The 26,321-nt window shown below is 49.9% G+C and overlaps 1 protein-coding gene across 1 annotated transcript in view; it reads left to right on the plus strand.

The window, feature by feature from the left end:
• Nucleotides 1-26,321, plus strand: part of cdk12 (cyclin dependent kinase 12) — a 74,983-nt gene that overhangs the window by 15,450 nt on the left and 33,212 nt on the right. Inside the window, 6 exon segments of the mRNA XM_067969306.1 lie at nt 9,834-10,835; nt 14,768-14,944; nt 16,570-16,709; nt 18,458-18,628; nt 24,040-24,229; nt 25,937-25,993. Of these exon segments, the coding sequence (XP_067825407.1) occupies nt 9,834-10,835; nt 14,768-14,944; nt 16,570-16,709; nt 18,458-18,628; nt 24,040-24,229; nt 25,937-25,993 (1,737 nt within the window).

A 26,321-nucleotide genomic window follows, 5' to 3' on the forward strand; every position in this document is an offset into this window, starting at 1 on the left:
AGTGTGGCACCAAGGAGCCCTAGTAAAATTGAAGTCAATGGGAATTAGGGGAAAACTCTCCAGTGGCTGGAGTCATACCTAGCACAAAGGAAGATGGTAGTGGTTATTGGAGGCCAATCATCTCAGCCCCAGGACATTGCTGCAGGAGTTCCTCAGGGCAGCATCCTCGGCCCAACCATCTTCAGCTGCTTCATCAATGGCCTTCCCTCCATCATAAGGTCAGAAATGCGGATGTTCGCTGATGATTGCACAGTGTTCAGTTCCATTCGCAATCCCTCAGATAATGGAGCAGTCCGTGCCCGCATGCAGCAAGACCTGGACAACATCCAGGCTTGGGCTGATCAGTGGCAAGTAACATTCGCGCCAGATTGAGAGTAGACTGATGGGGCGGTAATTGACCGGATTGGATTTGTCCTGCTTTTTGTGGACACGACATACCTGGGCAATTTTCCACATTGTTGGGTAGATGTCAGTGTTGTAGCTGTACTGGAACAGTTTGGCTAGAGGCGCAGCTAGTTCTGGAGTACAAGTCTTCAGCACTACAGCCGGGATGTTGTCGGGGCCCATAGCCTTTGATGTATCCAGTGCAGTCAGCCGTTTCTTGATATCATGTGGAGTGAATCGAACTGGCTGATGACCATCTCCAACAAGAGAGAGTCTAACCACCTCCCCTTGACATTCAACGGTATTACCATCGCCGAATCCCCCACAATCAACATCCTGGGGGGTCACCATTGACCAGAAACTTAACTGGACCAGCCACATAAGTACTGTGGCTACAAGAGCAGGTCAGAGGCTGGGTATTCTGCGGTGAGTGACTCACCTCCTGACTCCCCAAAGCCTTTCTACCATCTACAAGGCACAAATCAGGAGTGTGATGGAATACTCTCCACTTGCCTGGATAAGTGCAGCTCCAACAATACTCAAGAAGCTCAACACCATCCAGGACAAAGCAGCCCGCTTGATTGGCACCCCATCCACCACCCTAAACATTCACTCCCTTCACCACCGGCGCATTGTGGTTACAGTGTGTACCATCCACAGGATGCCCTGCAGCAACTCGCCAAGGCTTCTTCGACAGCACCTCCCAAACCCGTGACCTCTACCACCTAGAAGAACAAGGGCAGCAGGCACATGGGAACAACACCACCTGCACGTTCCCCTCCAAGTCACGCACCATCCTGACTTGGAAATATATCGCTGTTCCTTCATTGTCGCTGGGTCAAAATCCTGGAACACCCTAACAGCACTGTGGGAGAACCTTCACCACACGGACTGCAGCGGTTCAAGAAGGCGGTTCACCACCACCTTCTCAAGGGCAATTGGGGATGGGCAATAAATGCCGGCCTCGCCAGCGACGCCCACATCCCATGAATGAATAAAAAAAAATTTGCTGTCCGCCAGTGCTCTGGCACTATTCCCTTTTGTAATGAATTGTTATGTATATGTAATAGTGCCTCTGCTATCTCCTCCCTAACTTCTTGTAATATGCGTGGATGCAATCTATCCGGACCAGGGGTTTTATCCTCTCCAGGTTTGATGAGTTTATCAGTTATCCTCCCCACTTTCTATCTTAGATGTCTTTATGTCTTTTTTGATCTCGTCTTCTAATTTCATACCCATCAGGTAAATACTGAGTCAAAAACTATTCGGTATTTCTGCCATTTCGCTGTCATGACCTGTGAGTTTATGGTGTGTATCCCTTGGTGGCCCTATCTCTAATCTGATTTTTCTATTATTATTTGTCCGTAGAATACTTTACTATTTCTTTTTATTTTCGTTGATAATTTAATCTTGTCGTTCCTCTTTGCTTTCCTAATTGTTTTTTTACTTCTTTCCTAACTTCTTCGTATTCCTTTTGTTATCCTCTCCTTTATTGTCCATGTACTTAGAGTATGATGTGGAGATGCTGGTGATGGACTGGGGTGGACAAATGTAAGGAATGTTACAACACCAGGTTATAGTCCAACAGTTTTATTTGAAAATCACAAGCTTTCGGAGGCTTTCTCCTTCGTCAGGTGAGTGTCGAGATTCATTGAAAAGTACCGCATATATAGTCATAGAACAATGCCTGGTGATTACAGATAATCTTTCCAACTGCTCGTTATCAAGGCCATCAAATTAATTGAATAGTGTTTAGACAGAGAAACCTTAGATACCCCAGACAACTGAATATACAAACGGCCAGAACCAAAGAAAGAGAGAGAGAGAGAGAGAGAGAAACATCCGAAAGGAAGAGAAAGAGAGAGAATGACCAGTTGTATTAAAAACAGATAACTTTTTTTTCCCCTGGTGGGGTTACGTGTAGCGTGACATGAACCCAAGATCCCGGTTGAGGCCGTCCTCATGGGTGCGGAACTTGGCTATCAATTTCTGCTCGACGATTTTGCGTTGTCCTGTGTCTCGAGGACGGCCTCAACCGGGATCTTGGGTTCATGTCGCGCTACACGTAACCCCACCAGGGGAAAAAAAAGTTATCTGTTTTTAATACAACTGGTCATTCTCTCTCATTCTCTTCCTTTCGGATGTTTCTCTCTCTCTCTCCCTCTCTTTCTTTGGTTCTGGCCGTTTGTATGTTCAGTTGTCTACGGGTATCTAAGGTTTCTCTGTCTGAACACTATTCAATTAATTTGATGGCCTTGATAACGGGCTGTTGGAAAGATTATCTGTAATCACCAGGCATTGTTCCATGACTTTATATGCGGTACTTTTCAATGAATCTCGACACTCACCTGACGAAGGAGAAAGCCTCCGAAAGCTTGTGATTTTCAAATAAAACTGTTGGACTATAACCTGGTGTTGTAACATTCCTTACATTTGTACTTAGAGTTTGCCTTTATCTTTAGTTTTAGTTTTACCCGCATTTCTTTATTCATCCATGGGGTTTCATTTTTGGCTAATTTGTTTTTGTTTTTTAGCGTAATATTATTTCTCCTGAACTCTATTGATCGCCGTTTCAAATTTTTCCCACTGCTGTTCTATCTCTTTGTTTGTCTGGTTCATTTCCCATTACTGGATCCAGCAGTGACTCCTCTCTTGTTGGGCTTCTCACATACTGGGTAAGAAAGGAGTCCCGTACACACTGTAAAAACTCAATTTCCCTTCCCCCTTTCCCTACCTCCTCTTGTGAGTTTATTTGGGGGTAGTGGAAATCTCCCATGATTATTATTCTGTCTTTTATTCATTTCATAGATTTGCCTACACATTTCTTCCCCCACTTCCCTTCCACTATTAGGTGGTCTGTAGAATATCCCTATTAATGTGATTGATCCCTTCTTATCCTTTGTCTCAATCCATATGGATTCTGTTTCTATCTTAATGTTAGTTATGTCCCTTTTTTCTACTGCCATTATGTTCTCTCTAAATGGTACAGCTACCCCACCCCCTTTCCCTATCATTTCTGAATATGTTATAACTGGCAATATTTTATTGCCAGTCCTGTTCTTTATGTAGCCATATTTCAGTTATCCCGACAACATCTGGCTCCTCGCTACGAATTATTGCCTCCAGTTCCCCCGATTTATTTCGGACGCTGCATACATTGCTGTACAGGTATTACTTATATAATAAAGCACAGGGAAGGATATTGAAAGGCAATGTAAATGGGGTTAACAATTAGACATGTTTCTGGAGAGAGAAGAAACTGAGGGATATGGTGAGAAGGTGATTGGTGGGGTTGAGGGATATGGGGAGAAGGTGGGTAGGTGGGGTTGAGGGATACGGGGAGGAGGTGGGGTTGAGGGATACGGGGAGAAGGTGGGGTTGAGGTATACGGGGAGAAGGTGGGGTTGAGGTATACGGGGAGAAGGTGGGGTTGAGGTATACAGGGAGAAGGTGGGGTTGAGGTATACGGGGAGGAGGTGGGGTTGAGGTATACGGGGAGAAGGTGGGGTTGAGGGATACGGGGAGAAGGTGGGGTTGAGGTTGAGGTATACGGGGAGGAGGTGGGGTTGAGGGATACGGGGAGAAGGTGAGGTTGAGGTATACGGGGAGAAGGTGAGGTTGAGGTATACGGGGAGAAGTTGAGGTTGAGGTATACGGGGAGAAGGTGGGGTTGAGGTATACGGGGAGAAGGTGGGGTTGAGGTATACGGGGAGAAGGTGAGGTTGAGGTTGAGGGATACGGGGAGAAGGTGGGGTTGAGGGATACGGGGAGAAGGTGGGGTTGAGGTATACGGGGAGAAGGTGGGGATGAGGTTGAGGGATACGGGGAGAAGGTGGGGATGAGGGATTGTTACAAATTTGGGTCTGCATAGATACCTCTTTGGGTTCAATTCTGTCAGTTGCCCCCAGTCTGACCATATTACTTTTATGGGAATTGACTCATAACCCAGGATGTAACTGTCACATTCCTCGTGAGTGGGACCCGATACTCGTGTCTTTCACATGTGTATTTTTTCAGTCTCTCTAAAGATGGACTGAATTCTTGGTGAGACCCCTCCGACATCCAGTATTGAATGAGCAGAAATTTTTTCCAGTGTTTTTCGATCCCCATCACAAACTTTGTTCCTTAGTTACCGACTCCATCCCTCTCCCTGGCCACTGTCTAAGGCTGAACCAGACTGTTCGCAACCTTGGAGTCCTATTTGACCCTGAGCTGAGCTTCCGACCCCATATCCTCTCCATCACCAAGACCGCCTACTTCCACCTCTGTAACATCGCCCGTCTGTGCCCCTGCCTCAGCTCATCTGCTGCTGAAACCCTTGTCTATACTTTTGTTACCTCCACATTCGACTGTTCCAATGCTTTCCTGGCCGGCCTCCCATCTTTCACCCTCTAAACTTCAGCTCGTCCAAAACTCTGCTGCCCGTGTCCTAACTCACACCAAGTCCCATTCACCCATCACCCATCACCCTTGAGCTCGCTGACCTACATTGGCTCCAAGTCAAGCAACGTCTCGAATTTAAAATTCTAATTCTCGTGTTCAAATCCCTCCATGGCCTCACCCCTCCCTATCTCTGTAACCTCCTCCAGCCCTACAACCCTCCGAGATCTCTGCACTCCTCCTCCAATTCTGCCTCTTGCACATCCCCAATTTTCATCACCCCACCATTGGCGGCCGTGCCTTCAGCTGCCTGGGCCCTAAGCTCTGGAATTCCCTCCCTGAACCTCTCCGCCTCTCTCTCCTCCTTTAAGATGTTCCTTAAAACCTACCTCTTGATCAATCACCTGTCCTATTATCTCCTCCTTTGGCTCTGTGTCAAATTTTGTCTGCGTTCCTGTGAAGTGGCTAGGGGTGCTATATAACTGAAAGTTGTTTTTGTTTCTTCTCAGCTTCCTGATTTTGAAGCGTTGCTGCCCTGTGTGCGGCTCGGTGACCCTTAGACTCTGGTATTTTCTGTCGTTGCCCTCAAATGTTCATGGTGGGAGCAGGCCATGCAAGGAGAGTCCTGCCAGCGAATGTGCATTGACTGTACGGTTCGCACTCAGTTCTCCTGATTGAGGTAGTGCAGTTAGAGTTGAGAACAGGAGGAAGCAACAGTAACTGCCCAAGCCATGCCACTCAGGGCACGTTGTAACACACATCTTTCGGTTGTAATTAAATTGTGATAAAATGAGAAGAGCACTAGGACCATGTGGAAGCTCCTTCTCAGCTGGCCAGGAATTGTCAGTAGGCCCACGTCTGAGCCTGGGCCTTGCTGCTGTGAGTCTTTGCTGCTGCTGTACTTAGGGTTGTTGCTGTTAAGACTCTGCACGTCAAGAAGAAAATGGGACAAAGAGGCAAAAGCAGCAGAGGAGGGAGAGTAGGAGAACTGTAAAGGGATGGAGACAATCTGCGTGTGCAGGGACATTGTGAATATTCTCATTAGAGTACAAGCTGAGATGATGCAGGGGTTTCACAGGCACAGAGGCAGAGATCATTCATGCAGCCGTAAGCACAAAACTCAGTGAGGTTGGATATTTTAGTACCGGGCAGCAGTAACACAGAACAGAAAAATTCTGTGTCACTTTTCTCCTTTTGAGAAGGAGCTGGATAGATATCTGGTGAAAGCATAAACTGCAGGTTATAAAGATGAACAGAGGCACACAGTCAAAAAGATCCAGCAACACTGAGGCTCCAGTACTAGCTGTGCCCAAATCGCCCAGGTAGGATGTAGCAAGAAGCCGGGCCATGCCTGGCCAACAGATGGGGGACGAGGGGCAGACCTGCCCAAGTGGGGTGGGGCAGTCTGTGTGTGGGGGGGGGTTTATCACGGTCTGTGTGTGGGGGGGGGTTTATCACGGTCCGTGTGTGGGGGGGGGGTTCATCACGGTCCGTGTGTGGGGGGGGGTTTATCACGGTCTGTGTGTGGGGGGGGGTTTATCACGGTCCGTGTGTGGGGGGGGGTTTATCACGGTCTGTGTGTGGGGGGGGGTTTATCACGGTCTGTGTGTGGGGGGGGGTTTATCACGGTCCGTGTGTTGGGGGGGGTTTATCACGGTCCGTGTGTGGGGGGGGGTTTATCACGGTCTGTGTGTGGGGGGGGGTTTATCACGGTCTGTGTGTGGGGGGGGGTTTATCACGGTCTGTGTGTGGGGGGGGGTTTATCACGGTCCGTGTGTTGGGAGGGGTTTATCACGGTCTGTGTGTGGGGGGGGGTTTATCACGGTCTGTGTGTGGGGGGGGGTTTATCACGGTCTGTGTGTGGGGGGGGGTTTATCACGGTCTGTGTGTGGGGGGGGGTTTATCACGGTCCGTGTGTGGGGGGGGGGTTTATCACGGTCCGTGTGTGGGGGGGGGGGTTTATCACGGTCCGTGTGTGGGGGGGGGGTTTATCACGGTCCGTGTGTGGGGGGGGGGTTTATCACGGTCCGTGTGTGGGGGGGGGGTTTATCACGGTCCGTGTGTGGGGGGGGGGTTTATCACGGTCCGTGTGTGGGGGGGGGTTTATCACGGTCCGTGTGTGGGGGGGGGGTTTATCACGGTCCGTGTGGGGGGGGGTTTATCACGGTCTGTGTGTGGGGGGGGGTTATCACGGTCTGTGTGGGGGAGTCTATCATGCTCTGTGTGGGGGGGTTTATCACGGTCTGTGTGGGGGGGTTTATCACGGTCTGTGTGGGGGGGTTTATCATGCTCTGTGTGGGGGAGTCTATCATGCTCTGTGTGGGGGGGTTTATCATACCTGGGTTCTGTATTGTGCCCACTGTTCCGGTGAGTGATGGTTTAATGCAGAGTTTTATTTCTGACACTGTTTATGACTGAGCTAAATAACATTGAAAGTGTCTGGGGAGGCTGTGCCCTTTGCAGCCTCCCTGTGTTACAGCTGCTACCCCTTTACGAATATGCTCCCTTACTTTGAGCCACTGTTGCTCAGCAATTTTATGGGCCTCAATCCTGAGCGATCCTTTGCTCACAGGCCATCCATGGGACCCTTCAACATACTGCAGCATGGAGTGATGAGCTGTGGGTTTCGGGCTGCAGTTTCCACTGATTGAGCTCCTGATGGGCATCGAGTGGCAGTCCCCACAGGAAAGGGAAGAACAGCTTGCAAAATTAAAGCCCATGGGATTAAAGGGGCAGTTGCTGAGTGGATACAAAATTGGCTAGGGGACAGAAAGCAGAGAGTAGTGGTGAACGGTTGTTTTTCAGACTGGAGGGAAGTGTGCTCTGGTGTCCCCGGGGGTCGGTGTTGGGACCACTGCTCTTTTTGATTAATGACCTGGACTTGGGTATACAGGGCACAATTTTAAAGTTTGCAAATGACATGAAACTCAGAAATGCAGTAAACAATGAGGGGGATAATAACAGACTTCAGGAGGACATAGACGAACTGGTGAAATGGGCAGACATATGGCAGATTAAATTTAATGCAGAGAAGTGTGAAGTGGTGCATTTTGGTAGGAAGAATGAGGAGAGGCAATATAAACTAAATGGTACAATTTTAAAGAGGATGTAGGAACAGAGAGACCTGGGGGTGTGCTTACACAAATCTTTGAAGGTGGCAGGACAAGTTGAGAAGGCTGATAAAAAAGCATATGGGATCCTGGACTTTATTAATAGAGGCATAGAGTACAAAAGAACATAACAAATAGGAGCAGGAGTAGGCCAATCGGCCCCTCGAGCCTGCTTCACTATTCAATAAGATCACAGCTGATCTTCTACCTCAATGCTATTTTCCTGCACTATCCCCATATCCCTTAATGCCTTTACAAAAGCAAGGAAGTTATGCTAAACCTTTATAAAACACTGGTTAGGCCCCAGCTGGAGCATTGTGTTCAATTCTGGACACCACACTTTAGGAAGGATGTTAAGGCCTTAGAGAGGGTGCAGAGGAGATTTACTAGAATGGTACCAGGGATGAGGGACTTCAGTTATGTGGAGAGACTGGAGAAGCTGGAATTGTTCTCCTTAGAACAGAGAAGGTTAAGGGGAGATTTGATCGAGGTGTTCAAAATCATGAAGGGTTTGATAGAGTAAATAAGGAGAAACTGTTTGCAGTGGCAGAGGGGTCGGTGACCAGAGGTCACAATTTAACGTAATTGGCAAAAGAACCGGAGGGGAGATGAGGATAAATGTTTTTACGCAGTGAGTTATGATCTGGAATGCGCTGCCTGAAAGGGCGGTGGAAGCGGGTTCAATAGTAACTTTCAAAAGGGAATTGGATAAATACTTGAAGGGGAAAAATTTGCAGGGCTCTGGGGAAAGGGCAGGGGGAGTGGGATTAATTTGATAGCTCTTTCACAGAGCCGACACAGGCACAAATGGCTGAATGGCCTCTTTGCTGTATCATTCTCTGGTTCTATAATTCTATAGATTGAGTGGGCACATCCCTGTGCTCTGTGGATGGTACTTTATTGATTATACCTCGTTATAGCATGCCTCTCACTGGAGAATAAGAAGCAAGGCAACATCACTGAATGGCAGCAATAGGAGCAGGAGTAGGCCAATCAGCCCCTCGAGCCTGCTCTGCCATTCAATAAGATCATGGCTGATCTGATCCTAATCTCAAATTTAAATTCATGCCCTAATTCCCTTTACTTCTAGGAAACTGTCTATTTCTGTTTTAAATTTATTTAATGATGTAGCTTCCTGGGGCAGCAAATTCCACAGACCCACTACCCTCTGAGTGAAGAAGTTTCTCCTCATTTCAGTTTTGAAAGAGCAGCCCCTTATTCTAAGATTATGCCCCCTAGTTCTAGTTTCACCCATCCTTGGGAACATCCTTACCGCATCCACCCGATCAAGCCCCTTCACAATCTTATATGTTTCAATAAGATCGCCTCTCATTCTTCTGAACTCCAATGAGTAGAGTCCCAATCTACTCAACCTCTCCTCATATGTCCACCCCCTCATCCCCGGGATTAACCGAGTGAACCTTCTTTGTACTGCCTCGAGAGCAAGTATGTCTTTTCTTAAGTATGGAGACCAAAACTGTATGCAGTATTCCAGGTGCCGGCTCTGAATCGAGGTTGAAAGACACACGGACTAGCACGTCTACTAAGGGCTACAAGTGAAGCTGAAATGGGGTGCAAATGGCCAATGGGCTGTCGTGGTAAAGCCACTATTCTAAACTGTTCCAAGGCCACTGCATTACATTAGTGTTGAAGCAACACATGACCATGAGGTAGAGCAGAATGCACCTTTTCAAGCTGACTGACTAGGGGTGTATTGTGGAATTGTACTGTCTGGTTAGGCCTAGCATTGGATTTGGGATGGCAGAATTTGTATACTGTCTGTTAACCTGTTGAAGATTGTGCGTGTTTTGTGTGCTTGTGCGTGTTTTGTGTGCTTGTGCGTGTTTTGTGTGCATGTCTGTCTGTCTGTCTCTAGGTCCCCAGTTGTAAATTGACACGTGCTGTTACGGAGGTGACCTGAATTGTTCGTATTTTAATTGAACCCTTTTCTCTTTGCAGGAGGTCAGCAAAGTCGAGGAGCCGGAGCCCCCTGTATTCGAGGCACTCGCGGTCACACAGTAAACACAGGCAATCCCGATCACGAAGTCGGCATTCGAGTATCTCACCCAGCCGATTTACTCTCAAGTCGAGCCTAGGTGCTGAGCTGAGCAAAACCAAGAAGGCGAGAGCTGCAGTAGCAGCAAAGGCCAGTGCGAAGGACTCAAAAGAGCCCAAAGTGTCGGCTGGAACCATTTCTAAAACGACCGCTCACAGTGCTGGTACCAGCGGCACAGTCTCTGCGACAACACTTAAAGATGTGAAGAAATTGACTAAAATAATTAAGGGTGAGAAACCAGCTTCACCCATAGAAACCTTAAACTCAGTGACTGTGAAGAAAGAGAAAGACATTGCTGAGGAGATGGTCCCAGAGATAAAAGTAAAGACTGAAACAGTGGAGGATAAACCAGCACTCTCCCCATTGGCACTGCCGGTGAAAGAGTCTAAATCACCGGCGGTGAAATGTGAGTTGGGAACGCCGAAGGAAAAGAGTCTGCCGCCATTACCAAACGAAGGCGAGACGGAAAAGCCTCCGCTTCCTCCTTCAGGGTCCACTCTTCCACCGTTACCTCCGTTGTCCCCCCCGGTGATCTTGCCTCCAGCTCCAATACAGCCACCACCACCCCTACCACCGCTGACTCTTAACCAATCACAGCCTCCGCCAGAAAGTTTGACAGAACCTCCACCGATAACAGCAGTGCTGCTGCCCCTGCCCCCAGTACCCTTGTCGTTACCATTACCGCCAGTACCTGCACCTGTACCAGTACCTGTGCCCATATTAGCTCCTGTACCGGTCTTGACACAGCCACCGACTGTCTCACAACAACAGCCACCGAGGACCACAGTGTTGGGCAGTGCGCTCCCCATGCCACCGATGCTAAACTCAGTAATGCCCTTACTGACTTCAACACTGCCACCACTGCCACTGCCCCCGCTCCTGCTAGGGGAGGATGATATGGAAAGGTAAGCAATTTGTGTCAGGAGACGATGGACTAAACGTTACTGGCATCAGCAGTCAGAACAAGCAGTGTTTTATTCTTAGGATTTTTGCAGATTGTCATCCCGGAACCGGCCTCAGTTCTACAATTTTTCTTTTCTATCAGTGTTTCGGGGGCTCAGTGTCTTGTCAGCACAGCTGCAAAAAGAGTTCTCATCTGGAAAAGCAGAACAGTTAAGTGAAAGGCACAAGATGGCATCCTTATTAAAGGAGACTGGTGACAGTAATGGAGGAGCAGCACACGTGTCTGACCATCACTCCAGGCTCCCTGGGTCCTAGTGACAGTAGAACCGAATGGGGACATCAGATGAAACGTGTTTAATGAAATTGAAATGACAGATTTCTTCCTGAATACCAGGTTGTTTGGGCCAGTGACTCAGGATATTGGGATGGGCGGGAAGTGGGTTTGCTCTGTGATTCACTGCACTGGGTGAGGAGGGGGGAACAGACAGCACAGCTCCGAGTCAATCTTGAGGGCAGACAGAGGCCCAGAGTGCAGGGCACCACCCAGAATGAAACGGTAAATCAAGATATGGGGTTTGCTGACATCAGGCTAGGGTTTTAAAAACTGAAGGAATGTCGGAGGATTGAAAGATTTGGGGGGGGAGGGGGGGGGCGGCGATATATTTCCAAGTCAGGATGGTGTGTGACTTGGAGGGGAACGTGCAGGTGGTGTTGTTCCCATGTGCCTGCTGCCCTTGTCCTTCTAGGTGGTAGAGGTCGCGGGTTTGGGAGGTGCTGTCGAAGAAGCCTTGGCGAGTTGCTGCAGTGCATCCTGTGGATGGTGCACACTGCAGCCACTGTGCGCCGGTGGTGAAGGGAGTGAATGTTTAGGGTGGTGGATGGGGTGCCAATCAAGCAGGCTGCTTTGTCCTGGATGGTGTCGAGCTTCTCGAGTGTTGTTGGAGCTGCACTCATCCAGGCAAGTGGAGAGTATTCCATCACACTCCTGACTTGTGCCTTGTAGACGGTGGAAAGGCTTTGGGGAGTCAGGAGGTGAGTCACTCACTGCAGAATACCCAGCCTCTGACCTGCTCTCGTAGCCACAGTATTTACTGAAGCCACTGGTCCAGTTAAGTTTCTGGTCAACGGTGACTCCCAGGATGTTGACTGTGGGGGATTCGGCGATGGTAATGCCGTTGAATGTCAAGAAGAGGTAGTTAGACTCTCTCTCGTTGGAGATGATCATTGCCTGGGAGATGATGCGATGACTGTTGATTTGGGGAACGTTTATTAAATGGCCAAAAAGATTTTGCATTATGACATTTAGAAAAGAGTCCTGTAGGATTGGTTGAATCTATTTCCCAGAAGCCACCTGTTCTTATTTTAAATAATAATTCATTCTTCGATAAACCAGTTTTCCTCCAGATCTGTCTCAGATCCGAAGGATTTGAGCAAACACAAGGTCGGTGCTATTTCTTTGTCTTATGGGAATTTTGAACTCGTTTCCATTTAAGATGTTGAAACTGGAGTTAAAGGAACGCCCGGGGAATGACCTATAAACACTCCGGGAAGGGCCCGTGCACGCTCCGGGACGGGCCCGTGCACGCTGCGGGACCGGCCCGTGCACGCTCCGGGACCGGCCCGTGCACGCTCCGGGACCGGCCCGTGAAGGGCCCGTGCACGCTCTGGGAAGGGCCCGTGAAGGGCCCGTGCACGCTCCGGGAAGGGCCCGTGCCCGCTCCGGGACTGGCCCGTGCACGCTCCGGGACTGGCCCGTGCACGCTCCGGGAAGGGCCCGTGCACGCTCCGTGAAGGGCCCGTGCACGCTCCGGGACGGGCCCCGTGCACGCTCCGGGAAGGGCCCGTACACACACTCTGCGTGCTTTGTGAACACTCTGACTGCCACGCGATATTCCTCCTTAAAATCTCATTCTTTAAAATAACAAAAAGCACTCACTGCTTTAACAGTGCTGTGATTGCCTGTGACTGTTCCACCTCCTCCCCACATCAACACTTCTGTCTTTCCATTTGCACATAGGCCAGGGTGCCATTGCTGCTAATGTGACATAGACTGGGGTCTCTGATTGCTTAACCTCATCTATGGAGCACCTCAGCCCTTGACAGATGCTCCAGTGAGGGAAGCTTTCAAACCTGTCCTCACAGAAAATAAAATCTAGCCGGAATCTCCAGAGGATTCTCTCTGTTCAGATAGAAACAGATGTTTGGTGATGTGTGGAGTACAATGAAGTGTCGAATAGCAGCTAGTGGGCTGAACAATGGCCTTGTGCACGATTCTGTGTTTACACTGATCTCACTCTAGTACAGACAGGGCTGTGTTTACACTGATCTCACTCTAGTACAGACGGGGCTGTGTTTACACTGATCTCACTCTAGTACAGACGGGGCTGTGTTTACACTGATCTCACTCTAGTACAGACAGGGCTGTGTTTACACTGATCTCACTCTAGTACAGACAGGGCTGTGTTTACACTGATCTCACTCTAGTACAGACGGGGCTGTGTTTACACTGATCTCACTCTAGTACAGACAGGGCTGTGCTTATACTGATCTCACTCTAGTACAGACAGGGCTGTGTTTATACTGATCTCACTCTAGTACAGACAGGGCTGTGTTTACACTGATCTCACTCTAGTACAGACAGGGCTGTGTTTACACTGATCTCACTCTAGTACAGACAGGGCTGTGTTTATACTGATCTCACTCTAGTACAGACAGGGCTGTGTTTACACTGATCTCACTCTAGTACAGACGGGGCTGTGTTTATACTGATCTCACTCTAGTACAGACAGGGCTGTGTTTACACTGATCTCACTCTAGTACAGACAGGGCTGTGTTTACACTGATCTCACTCTAGTACAGACAGGGCTGTGTTTACACTGATCTCACTCTAGTACAGACGGGGCTGTGTTTATACTGATCTCACTCTAGTACAGACGGGGCTGTGTTTATACTGATCTCACTCTAGTACAGACGGGGCTGTGTTTATACTGATCTCTCTCTAGTGCGGACAGGGCTGTGTTTATACTGATCTCACTCTAGTACAGACAGGGCTGTGTTTATACTGATCTCACTCTAGTACAGACGGGGCTGTGTTTATACTGATCTCACTCTAGTACAGACGGGGCTGTGTTTATACTGATCTCACTCTAGTACAGACAGGGCTGTGTTTATACTGATCTCACTCTAGTACAGACGGGGCTGTGTTTATACTGATCTCTCTCTAGTACAGACAGGGCTGTGTTTATACTGATCTCACTCTAGTACAGACGGGGCTGTGTTTATACTGATCTCACTCTAGTACAGACGGGGCTGTGTTTATACTGATCTCAAGACGGGGCTGTGTTTATACTGATCTCACTCTAGTACAGACAGGGCTGTGTTTATACTGATCTCACTCTAGTACAGCACAGGGCTGTGTTTATACTGATCTCACTCTAGTACAGCACAGGGCTGTGTTTATGCTGATCTCATTCTAGTACAGCACAGGGCTGTGTTTATACTGATCTCACTCTAGTACAGCACAAGGTGCTGCTATTCAGAGTTAACCCTTTTAGTCATGTAAAGTTGTATAGAGGTTTGAATAGTATTTGTCTATATTTAGCTGCGACTAGTTACTTCCAGCACTTCACCGCAGCTGTGCTTTGCTCTTTGAGAGCAATATTCAACTGTCAGGACTTCTAATGGGGGGTTAGATGGGGAGAGACTGTGCGTAACGCAGGCCGGGGGAGAGACTGTGCGTAACGCAGGCCGGGGGAGAGACTGTGCGTAACGCAGGCCGGGGGAGAGACTGTGCGTAACGCAGGCCGGGGGAGAGACTGTGCGTAACGCAGGCCGGGGGAGAGACTGTGCGTAACGCAGGCCGGGGGAGAGACTGTGCGTAACGCAGGCCGTTCCCCCCCCCCCCCCCCCCCATGTAACACTGTTTCTTTTTCAGTCCTAAAGAGATCCATCCTGTGAAACCTGCCAAGAAAGACAGAGACCAAAGAACACGGCATTTACTGGCAGACCTCCCACTCCCACCGGAACTTCCTGGAACGGATCCCTCGCCACCAGATTCTCCGGAGCAGAAGACGCCGCCTCCGCCTCAACCGGTCCTTAAAAAGAGGCCCAAGTAAGAATATTGCGGAGAAAATGAGAGTTTAGTTTACACCCCACTGATTCTGGACATTTGCCTGCTTTCTGAAAGGGACTTTCTGTAATTTATCGCTCAGGGAGCAGTTGTCAGTTTGATTCATAACTGTTAAAGTTACATAGGTTTTAGGCAGACTATCACTGTGAGTCAGACTGTCATATAACACTGCCCTGATCTACTGCACTGCAAGATCTGTTTAACACCTGGAAAACTGAGCAATAATAGTGCAGGTGGAGTGCCGAGATCAGGATTGCCATGACCTGTCTTGACCCTGTGTGTGAATGGGGAAAGGGGCTGTCCACACACTGGCGTCATCGGCACTTTCCTTTCTAACAAACTGCAGTTTCTCAGCTGCAGAAAACAGTTCACTTTCATCAGAACAGCTCCATGAGGCCCCAGGTACAGCCTCAGGGGGCCCAGCCTTAGAGTCAGTGTCTGTGGAACTGTCCCCCAATGAGAGTCAGTGTCTGTGGAACTGTCCCCCAGTGAGAGTCAGTGTCTGTGGAACTGTCCCCCAGTGAGAGTCAGTGTCTGTGGAACTGTCCCCCAATGAGAGTCAGTGTCTGTGGAACTGTCCCCCAGTGAGAGTCAGTGTCTGTGGAACTGTCCCCCACTGAGAGTCAGTGTCTGTGGAACTGTCCCCCAGTGAGAGTCAGTGTCTGTGGAAATGTCCCCCAGTGAGAGTCAGTGTCTGTGGAACTGTCCCCCAGTGAGAGTCAGTGTCTGTGGAAATGTCCCCCAGTGAGAGTCAGTGTCTGTGGAACTGTCCCCCAGTGAGAGTCAGTGTCTGTGGAACTGTCCCCCAGTGAGAGTCAGTGTCTGTGGAACTGTCCCCCAGTGAGAGTCAGTGTCTGTGGAACTGTCCCCCAGTGAGAGTCAGTGTCTGTGGAACTGTCCCCCAGTGAGAGTCAGTGTCTGTGGAACTGTCCCCCAATGAGAGTCAGTGTCTGTGGAACTGTCCCCCAGTGAGAGTCAGTGTCTGTGGAACTGTCCCCCAGTGAGAGTCAGTGTCTGTGGAACTGTCCCCCGGTGAGAGTCAGTGTCTGTGGAACTGTACCCCAGTGAGAGTCAGTGTCTGTGGAACTGTACCCCAGTGAGAGTCATGTCTGCGGAACTGTCCCCCGGTGAGAGTCAGTGTCTGTGGAACTGTCCCCCAGTGAGAGTCAGTGTCTGTGGAACTGTCCCCCGGTGAGAGTCAGTGTCTGTGGAACTGTACCCCAGTGAGAGTCAGTGTCTGTGGAACTGTACCCCAGTGAGAGTCATGTCTGCGGAACTGTCCCCCGGTGAGAGTCAGTGTCTGTGGAACTGTACCCCAGTGAGAGTCAACATTTTCAGGAGAGGAGGAAAATATATCTGGGGCACAGCTGCCACAGAGATGTTTATTGCTCATTGGTTGTACCTGTTGAATGGTTTAGTGCTGGTTAGTTGTGCTGGTCGGAGGGTTTAGTGCTGGTTAGTTGTGCTGGTCGGAGGATTTAGTGCTGGTTAGTTGTGCTGGTCGGAGGATTTAGTGCTGGTTAGTTGTGCTGGTCGGAGGTTTTAAGTTCTGGCGATGCTGATTGATTATTACTGCCACTCACACTTTTTCTAACTTTTGTTTAAAGAATCTGTTGCCCTCGTTATGGTGAGAAAAAGGAGACTGAGAGTGACTGGGGCAAGCGATGTGTGGATAAATTCGACATCATTGGAATCACTGGTGAAGGGACATATGGGCAAGTTTACAAGGCCAAGGATAAGGACACAGGTAACTGGTGACTATCTACACAAATTAAAAAGCACTGCTTCCCGTAGGTTTCAGAAACTAGCACTTTCTGACATACAGGAGCTACAGAACATTGTGGCTCGTGGGGAAATTCCTATGTTAATGTTGAAGAATGATGATTTTCATTCCTTTCCTATTTGCTGGCTGAGGGTATGGGAATGTTTAGTGTGGTGATGGATCCATTGTTTCTGTTCTCATGGGGCGGCTGCAGCTTGAACCCCTTGTTGCTGAAGGTCAGAAGCAGCCTTCCTGCTAGCTAGCCTGCTGGATTGTGATCATCCTTTTTATAATGAAGGCATTCACTCTGAACTACCAGCCCTGTTAAAGGGTATGGGCTGGGTGGGGCAATGAGTTAGCACTGCCGTTTGACCCTGGACTTAGTTTTGGACCCCCTTTGCCTGTTTGCTAGCTCTATTAGTCCATGGTACCGTACAGTTCCCACCACTTAAAACAGCTACATTTAAAACAGGCACTCACTTATATTGTCCAAAAAGCGATGATCATTATGCATTTGCATTAACGTCACTTTTAAAGTTGCCGGTTATAGTGTCTTTAGTGCTCTGTTTATTTTGGGCAGAAACAGCCGTGTTTACTCACTTGATCGCACTTTGTTACGGTACATTGAATGCAAGAATAACCATAAGGAAATAACATCTGGTTAATGTTACATAAAGTTACATAGAATTTCCGGCTAGAAACAGGCCATTCGGCCCGACTGGTCTATGCCAGTGTTTATGCTCCACACGAGCCTCTTCCCACCCTACTTCATCTCCAGCATGTCCTTCTATTCCTTTATTTCATAGTTTCTCTTTGCCTTCCTAATTGTTTTTTTTTAACTTCTTTCCTAACCTTTTCGTATTCCCTTTTGTCATCATCTCCTTTGTTGTCTATATACTTAATATAAGCCTTTTTCTTTAGTTTCAATTTTGCCCTTTTTTTTATTCATCCATGGTGTATCATTACTGGCTAGTTTGTTCTTGCTTTTTAGTGGGATATATTTCTCCTGGACTCTGATCCTCGTTTTAAGTATTTCCCACTGCTGTTCTATTTCTTTGTCAGTAAATGTTTCCAGTTTATTTTCCCTAGTTCCATTTTGATCCTCTGAAAATCAGCTACTTTTCAATGTATTACTTTGGTCTTTGTCTTACTTATGCCCTTCTCAATTTTTATCTTAAACCTTATTATGTTGTGATCGCTATTGCCTAGTGTTCCCCTACACTTACTTCTCTTATCTGTTCTGGTTTATTTCCCATTACTAGATCCAGCAGTGCTTCCTCCCTTGTTGGGCCTTTTACATACTGGATAGGAAAGGAGTCCTGAACACACTGTAAAAACTCAATTCCCTGTACCGCTTCACCGACCTCTTGTCAGTTTATTTGGAGATCGTTAAAATCTCACATGATTATTATTCTATGTCCTTTACTCATTTCACACGTTTGCTTAATTGTTCAATTACCTGTTGTGTACTTAAGCCCTTCTAATCCCCTCTAAGTGATGTGAGGTTACAGTTTGTACTAAGCACTGACTGCAGTTTAAATAAAGCATTACATGCAGTCTTGTTTAGTTTATTCAATAGTGATCTACAACATTCTTGTTATATAGTGGAGTATTGGAATAGCGATACCCCGTTATACCGGCCATCGCACGAACGCGCCTACTATCAGCAGTGGGATCTGTACTTACCCTGTAACTGGCCAGTCTGATAATGGAGACTCTTCATCTTCTGATAGGTGAGATGGTTGCTCTTAAAAAGGTCCGGCTGGATAATGAAAAGGAGGGATTTCCCATCACGGCCATTCGAGAAATTAAGATCCTTCGTCAGCTCAACCACACCAGTGTGGTCAACATGAAAGAGATTGTGACGGACAAGCAGGATGCACTGGACTTCAAAAAAGATAAAGGTACATTAATAGATGTTAGTATGAAGCTCGTCCTTGTACCTGGGCCCAGTGTTTGTGGATTGTGGGGACCTGATCCCAGTGTTTGGGGATTGTAGGGACCTGGGCCCAGTGTTTGTGGATTGTAGGGACCTGGGCCCAGTGTTTGGGGATTGTAGGGACCTGGGCCCGGTGTTTGTGGATTGTAGGGACCTGGGCCCGGTGTTTGTAGATTGTAGGGACCTGAGCCCAGTGTTTGGGGATTGTAGGGACCTGAGCCCAGTGTTTGGGGATTGTAGGGACCTGGGCCCGGTGTTTGGGGATTGTGGGGACCTGGGCCCAGTGTTTGGGGATTGTGGGGACCTGGGCCCAGTGTTTGGGGATTGTAGGGACCTGGGCCCGGTGTTTGTAGATTGTAGGGACCTGAGCCCAGTGTTTGGGGATTGTGGGGACCTGGGCCCAGTGTTTGGGGATTGTGGGGACCTGGGCCCAGTGTTTGTAGATTGTAGGGACCTGAGCCCAGTGTTTGGGGATTGTAGGGACCTGGGCCCAGTGTTTGTAGATTGTAGGGACCTGAGCCCAGTGTTTGTGGATTGTGGGGACCTGGGCCTGGTGTTTGGGGATTGTGGGGACCTGAGCCCAGTGTTTGGGGATTGTAGGGACCTGGGCCCGGTGTTTGGGGATTGTGGGGACCTGGGCCCAGTGTTTGGGGATTGTGGGGACCTGGGCCCGGTGTTTGGGGATTGTGGGGACCTGGGCCCGGTGTTTGGGGATTGTAGAGACCTGGGCCCGGTGTTTGGGGATTGTAGGGATCTGGGCCCAGTGTTTGTGGATTGTAGAGACCTGATCCCAGTGTTTGGGGATTGTAGGGACCTGGGCCCAGTGTTTGGGGATTGTAGGGACCTGGGCCCAGTGTTTGGGGATTGTGGGGACCTGGGCCCAGTGTTTGGGGATTGTGGGGACCTGGGCCCAGTGTTTGGGGATTGTGGGGACCTGGGCCCGGTGTTTGGGGATTGTGGGGACCTGGGCCCAGTGTTTGGGGATTGTAGGGACCTGGGCCCAGTGTTTGGGGATTGTGGGGACCTGGGCCCGGTGTTTGGGGATTGTGGGGACCTGGGCCCAGTGTTTGGGGATTGTGGGGACCTGGGCCCAGTGTTTGGGGATTGTAGGGACCTGGGCCCAGTGTTTGGGGATTGTGGGGACCTGGGCCCGGTGTTTGGGGATTGTGGGGACCTGGGCCTGGTGTTTGGGGATTGTGGGGACCTGGGCCCGGTGTTTGGGGATTGTGGGGACCTGGGCCCGGTGTTTGGGGATTGTGGGGACCTGGGCCCAGTGTTTGGGGATTGTAGGGACCTGGGCCCAGTGTTTGGGGATTGTGGGGACCTGGGCCCAGTGTTTGGGGATTGTGGGGACCTGGGCCCAGTGTTTGGGGATTGTAGGGACCTGGGCCCAGTGTTTGGGGATTGTGGGGACCTGGGCCCAGTGTTTGGGGATTGTGGGGACCTGGGCCTGGTGTTTGGGGATTGTGGGGACCTGGGCCTGGTGTTTGGGGATTGTGGGGACCTGGGCCTGGTGTTTGGGGATTGTGGGGACCTGGGCCTGGTGTTTGGGGATTGTGGGGACCTGGGCCTGGTGTTTGGGGATTGTGGGGACCTGGGCCTGGTGTTTGGGGATTGTGGGGACCTGAGCCCAGTGTTTGGGGATTGTAGGGACCTGGGCCTGGTGTTTGGGGATTGTGGGGACCTGGGCCTGGTGTTTGGGGATTGTGGGGACCTGGGCCTGGTGTTTGGGGATTGTGGGGACCTGGGCCTGGTGTTTGGGGATTGTGGGGACCTGAGCCCAGTGTTTGGGGATTGTAGGGACCTGGGCCTGGTGTTTGGGGATTGTGGGGACCTGGGCCCGGTGTTTGAGGATTGTGGGGACCTGGGCCCGGTGTTTGGGGATTGTAGGGACCTGGGCCCGGTGTTTGGGGATTGTAGGGACCTGGGCCCGGTGTTTGGGGATTGTGGGGACCTGGGCCCGGTGTTTGGGGATTGTGGGGACCTGGGCCCAGTGTTTGGGGATTGTGGGGACCTGGGCCCAGTGTTTCGATTCGTGGGGACCTGGGCCTGGTGTTTGGGGATTGTGGGGACCTGGGCCTGGTGTTTGGGGATTGTGGGGACCTGGGCCTGGTGTTTGGGGATTGTGGGGACCTGGGCCCAGTGTTTGGGGATTGTGGGGACCTGGGCCCGGTGTTTGGGGATTGTGGGGACCTGGGCCCGGTGTTTGGGGATTGTGGGGACCTGGGCCTGGTGTTTGGGGATTGTGGGGACCTGGGCCTGGTGTTTGGGGATTGTGGGGACCTGGGCCTGGTGTTTGGGGATTGTGGGGACCTGGGCCTGGTGTTTGGGGATTGTGGGGACCTGGGCCTGGTGTTTGGGGATTGTGGGGACCTGGGCCTGGTGTTTGGGGATTGTGGGGACCTGGGCCTGGTGTTTGGGGATTGTGGGGACCTGGGCCCGGTGTTTGGGGATTGTGGGGACCTGGGCCCAGTGTTTCGATTCGTGGGCCACTGGCACCTGTACTGGGGAATGAGGGAGCTGTTCCGTTGGGACGCACTACGCCTGACCTCTGCTGGGACCAGAGTTCTAGCGAATCGAATCTCTCGGGTGGTCGATCAGGCTTTAAACTCAATAAGGTGGGGGGAGGGGGAGGGTCCCGGTGGAGAGAAATCTAGAATGCTGAAGAGAAAAGACAAGGAAGCAGTGCAGGAAACTGATTGGGTTAAGGATCGCCAGATTGTGTCAGGAAGGGACAGAGCGTACAAATAAAAGACAACAAATAGGGTCCGGGTAAGAAAACATGGTAATAAGACAAATAGGGCCATAGTACAAAAAAATGTTCAGATGTCTAAAAATATTAAAAAGACAAATCTAAAGGCACTGTATCTGAATGCACGAAGCATTCGTAATAAGGTAAACGAATTAACAGCGCAAATAGATGTAAATGGATGTGCTATAATTACAATTACAGAGACATGGCTGCAGGGTGACCAAGGCTGGGAGCTGAATATCTAAGGGTATTCGATATTTAGGAAGGACAGGCAAAAAGGAAAAGGAGGTGGGGGTGGCGTTGTTAGTAAAGGATGAAATCAGAGCAATAGTGAGAAAGGATATTGGCTCAGAAAATCAAGATGTGGAATCAGTCTGGGTGGAGTTAAGAAGCACCAAGGGGCAGAAAACACTGGTGGGAGTTGTCTATAGGCCTCCAAACAGTAGTGGTAATGTAGGGGACGGTATCAAAGAGGAAATTAGAGATGCATGTAACAAGGGTACTACAGTAATCATGGGTGACTTTAATAGAAACATAGAAAATAGGAGCAAGAGTAGGCCATTCGGCCCTTTGGGCCTACTCCACCATTCAAAATGATCATGGCTGATCGTCTAACTCAGTACCCTGTTCCTGCTTTTTCCCCATATCCCTTGATCCCTTTAGCATTAAGAAATATATCTATCTCCTTCTTGAATGCATCCAATGACTTGGCCTCCACTGCCTTCTGTGGTAGAGAATTCCACAGGTTCACCACACTCTGAAGAAATTTCTCCTCATCTCGGTTCTAAATGGCATACCCCGTATCCTGAGACTGCGACCTCTGGTTCTGGACTCCCCAGCCATCGGGAACATCTTCCCTGCATCTAGTCTGTCTAGTCCTGTTCGAATTTTATATGTTTCGATGAGATCACCTCATTCTTCTAAACTCCAGTGAATATAGGCCTAGTCGACCCAATCTCTCCTCATACGTCAGTCCTGCCATCCCAGGAATCAGTCTGGTAAGCCTTTGTTGCACTCCCTCCATGGCAAGGACATCCTTCCTCAGATAAGGGGACCAAAACTGCACACAATACTCCAGATGTGGTCTCACCAAGGCCCTGTGTAACTGCAGTAAGACATCCCTGCTCCTGTACTCAAATCCGCTTGCAATGAAGGCCAACGTACCATTCGCCTTCCGAACTGCTTGCTGCATCTGAATGCTCGCTTTCAGCGACTGGTGTACAAGGGCACCCAGGTCTCGTTGCATCTCCCCTTTTCCCAATCTATCACCATTCAGATAATAATCTGCCTTTCTGTTTTTACAACCAAAGTGGATAACCTCACATTTATCCACGTTATACTGCATCTGCCATGTTCTTGCCCACTCACCCAACTTGTCTAAATCACATTGGAGCCTCCTTGCATCCTCCTCACAGCTCACATTCCACCCCAGCTTTGTGTCGCCTGCAAACTTGGAAATGTTACATTCCGTTCCCTCATCCAAATCATTGATATATATTGTGAATAGCTGGGGCCCAAGCACTGATCCCTGCAGTACCCCACTAGTCACTGCCTGCCACCCGGAAAAAGACCCGTTTATTCCTACTCTCTGTTTCCTGTCTGTCAACCAATTCTCAATCCATGCCAGTCCTTGTACACCAGTCACTGAAAGCAAACATGCAGATGCAGCAAGCAGTTAGGAAGGCAAATGGTATGTTGGCTTTCATTGCAGGAGGATTTGATACAGGGCCTTGGTGAGACGACATCCGGAGTATTGTGTGCAGTTTTGGTCTCTTTACCTAAGAAAGGATATACTTGCCATAGAGGGAGTGCAGCAAAGGTTCACCAGACTGATTCCTGGGATGGCAGGACTGTCGTATGAGGAGAGATTGGGTCGACTCGGCCTGTATTCACTCGAGTTTAGAAGAATGAGAGGGGATCTCATTGAAACATATAAAATTCTGACAGGGCTAGACAGACTGGATCAGGGAGGATGTTTCCCCTGGCTGGGGGGGTCCAGAACGAGGGGTCACAGTCTCAGGATACGGGGTAGGACATTTAGGACTGAGATGAGGAGAAATTTCTTCACTCAGAGGGTGGTGAACCTGTGGAATTCTCTACCACAGAAGGCTGTGGAGGCCAAGTCACTGAATATATTTAAGAAGGAGATAGATTTCTAGACACAAAAGGCATCCAGGGGTATGGGGAGCGAGCGGGAATATGGTATTAAGATAGAAGATTAGCCATGATCATATCGAATGGCAGAGCAGGCTCGAGGGGCCGATGGCCTACTCCTGCTCCTATTTTCTGAGTGATGTTAAGGGATCTTTAACATGCAGCTGAGGAGCCCTCAGGTTTAGTGTTGTGATCTGCAGGATGGGTCCTTTGCCAGTGTGGTGACTTTCTGAGCTGCACTGAGGTATCGGCCCAGGTTATGGGCTCCAGACCTGGCGTGGGCTCCGAACCCACGGTCACAGATTCACGGGGGATAGTGCCACCAAATGAGCCAAGCTAACACTTTGGGAATCCCACACTAAATTCTGCAAGTAATTTTCTTCTCTCCCCTGTCCTGAATAAACAGTGACAGTAACAGCCCACTTGCTCGTGTTGTCTCCATCACTAATCTAATGGGATGTTTGTGACAGGGGCGTTCTATCTGGTCTTTGAATACATGGACCACGATCTGATGGGTCTGCTGGAGTCGGGGCTGGTGCATTTCACTGAGGACCACGTCAAATCCTTCATGAGGCAGCTGATGGACGGACTGGATTACTGTCATAAAAAGAACTTCCTGCACCGTGACATTAAATGCTCCAACATACTGCTCAACAACAGGTACCAACAGTGTGGGCGTGGGTACAGGTACTACGGACAGAGTGGGCACAGGTACAGGTACTACGGACAGTGTGGGCACAGGTACAGGCACAGACATCGTGGGCACAGGTACAGGTACTACGGACAGTGTGGGCACAGGTACAGGTACTACGGACAGTGTGGGTACAGGTACTACGGACAGTGTGGGCACAGGTACAGGTACTACGGACAGTGTGGGCACAGGTACAGGCACAGACATCGTGGGCACAGGTACAGGTACTACGGACAGTGTGGGCACAGGTACTACGGACAGTGTGGGCATAGGTACTACGGACAGTGTGGGCACAGGTACAGGTACTACGGACAGTGTGGGTACAGGTACTACGGACAGTGTGGGCACAGGTACTACGGACAGTGTGGGCACAGGTACTACGGACAGTGTGGGCACAGGTACTACGGACAGTGTGGGCACAGGTACAGGTACTACGGACAGTGTGGGTACAGGTACTACGGACAGTGTGGGCATGGGTACAGGTACTACGGACAGTGTGGGTATAGATACAGGCACAGACATCGTGGGCACAGGTACAGGTACTACGGACAGTGTGGGCACAGGTACAGGTACTACGGACAGTGTGGGTACAGGTACTACGGACAGTGTGGGCACAGGTACAGGTACTACGGACAGTGTGGGCACAGGTACAGGCACAGACATCGTGGGCACAGGTACAGGTACTACGGACAGTGTGGGCACAGGTACTACGGACAGTGTGGGCACAGGTACTACGGACAGTGTGGGCACAGGTACTACGGACAGTGTGGGCACAGGTACTACGGACAGTGTGGGCACAGGTACAGGTACTACGGACAGTGTAGGTACAGGTACTACGGACAGTGTGGGCACGGGTACAGGTACTACGGACAGTGTGGGTATAGATACAGGCACAGACAGTGTGGGTACAGGTACAGGTACTACGGACAGTGTGGGTACAGGTACTACGGACAGTGTGGGCACAGGTACAGGTACTACGGACAGTGTGGGTACAGGTACTACGGACAGTGTGGGTACAGGTACTACGGACAGTGTGGGTACAGGTACAGGTACTACGGACAGTGTGGGTATAGGTACTACGGACAGTGTGGGTACAGGTACTACGGACAGTGTGGGTATAGGTACAGGCACAGACAGTGTGGGTACAGGCACAGGTACAAGTACGGATAGCGTGGCTACAGGCACAGGTACAGCTTCCCATAGCCCTGCACTGACACTGAGCATTCAGTGCCATGACTCATCCCACTCCAAATGCTGCTGTAACACTGCAGATATCCCTCTGGGACTCAAAACCGGGAAGGTTGGGACTCTGGACCAGTAACGTTAGTTGCAGGTGTGGGAGGGGTAGTTTGGGGGTGTGTGGGAGGGGTAGTTTGGGGGTGTGTGGGAGGGGTAGTTTGGGGGTGTGTGGGAGGGGTAGTTTGGGGGTGTGTGGGAGGGGTAGTTTGGGGGTGTGTGGGAGGGGTAGTTTGGGGGTGTGTGGGAGGGGTAGTTTGGGGGTGTGTGGGAGGGGTAGTTTGGGGGTGTGTGGGAGGGGTAGTTTGGGGGTGTGTGGGAGGGGTAGTTTGGGGGTGTGTGGGAGGGGTAGTTTGGGGGTGTGTGGGAGGGGTAGTTTGGGGGTGTGTGGGAGGGGTAGTTTGGAAGCTGGTATCCGACTGATTGTTCCCTTTTTCCAGCGGACAGATCAAGCTGGCGGATTTTGGTTTGGCGCGATTGTATAACTCGGAGGAGAGGTGAGTTGGAGAAATGGTGTTATATTCACTCACTGTGTACAGGTTCCCAGCCACGGCACGATTCTGTGTGTGAGCAGAGTCCGAGTCTGTGGGCCTCTTGTTATATTGCTATGTGAGGGTGGAGGATACTTTCCATGGGGGCCTGTGGGATTTTTAGTAACGGTGTGTATGGGCGCCCACACAGTTAGCAAGAGTCAACCCACTTGCATCCCAGCTTGATGCGGGAATTTTCCTGCAATACTTGTGAGCATTTCACAGAATATCCAGGCTCTGGTCAGCTGCTCCCTGGTGCTGTTCAGTAGAACAGAATGTGTTGTTGAGCAAAATT

The sequence above is a fragment of the Heptranchias perlo genome, chromosome 30 (genome assembly GCF_035084215.1).
Source record: "Heptranchias perlo isolate sHepPer1 chromosome 30, sHepPer1.hap1, whole genome shotgun sequence".
Taxonomy (NCBI): Eukaryota; Metazoa; Chordata; class Chondrichthyes; order Hexanchiformes; family Hexanchidae; genus Heptranchias; species Heptranchias perlo.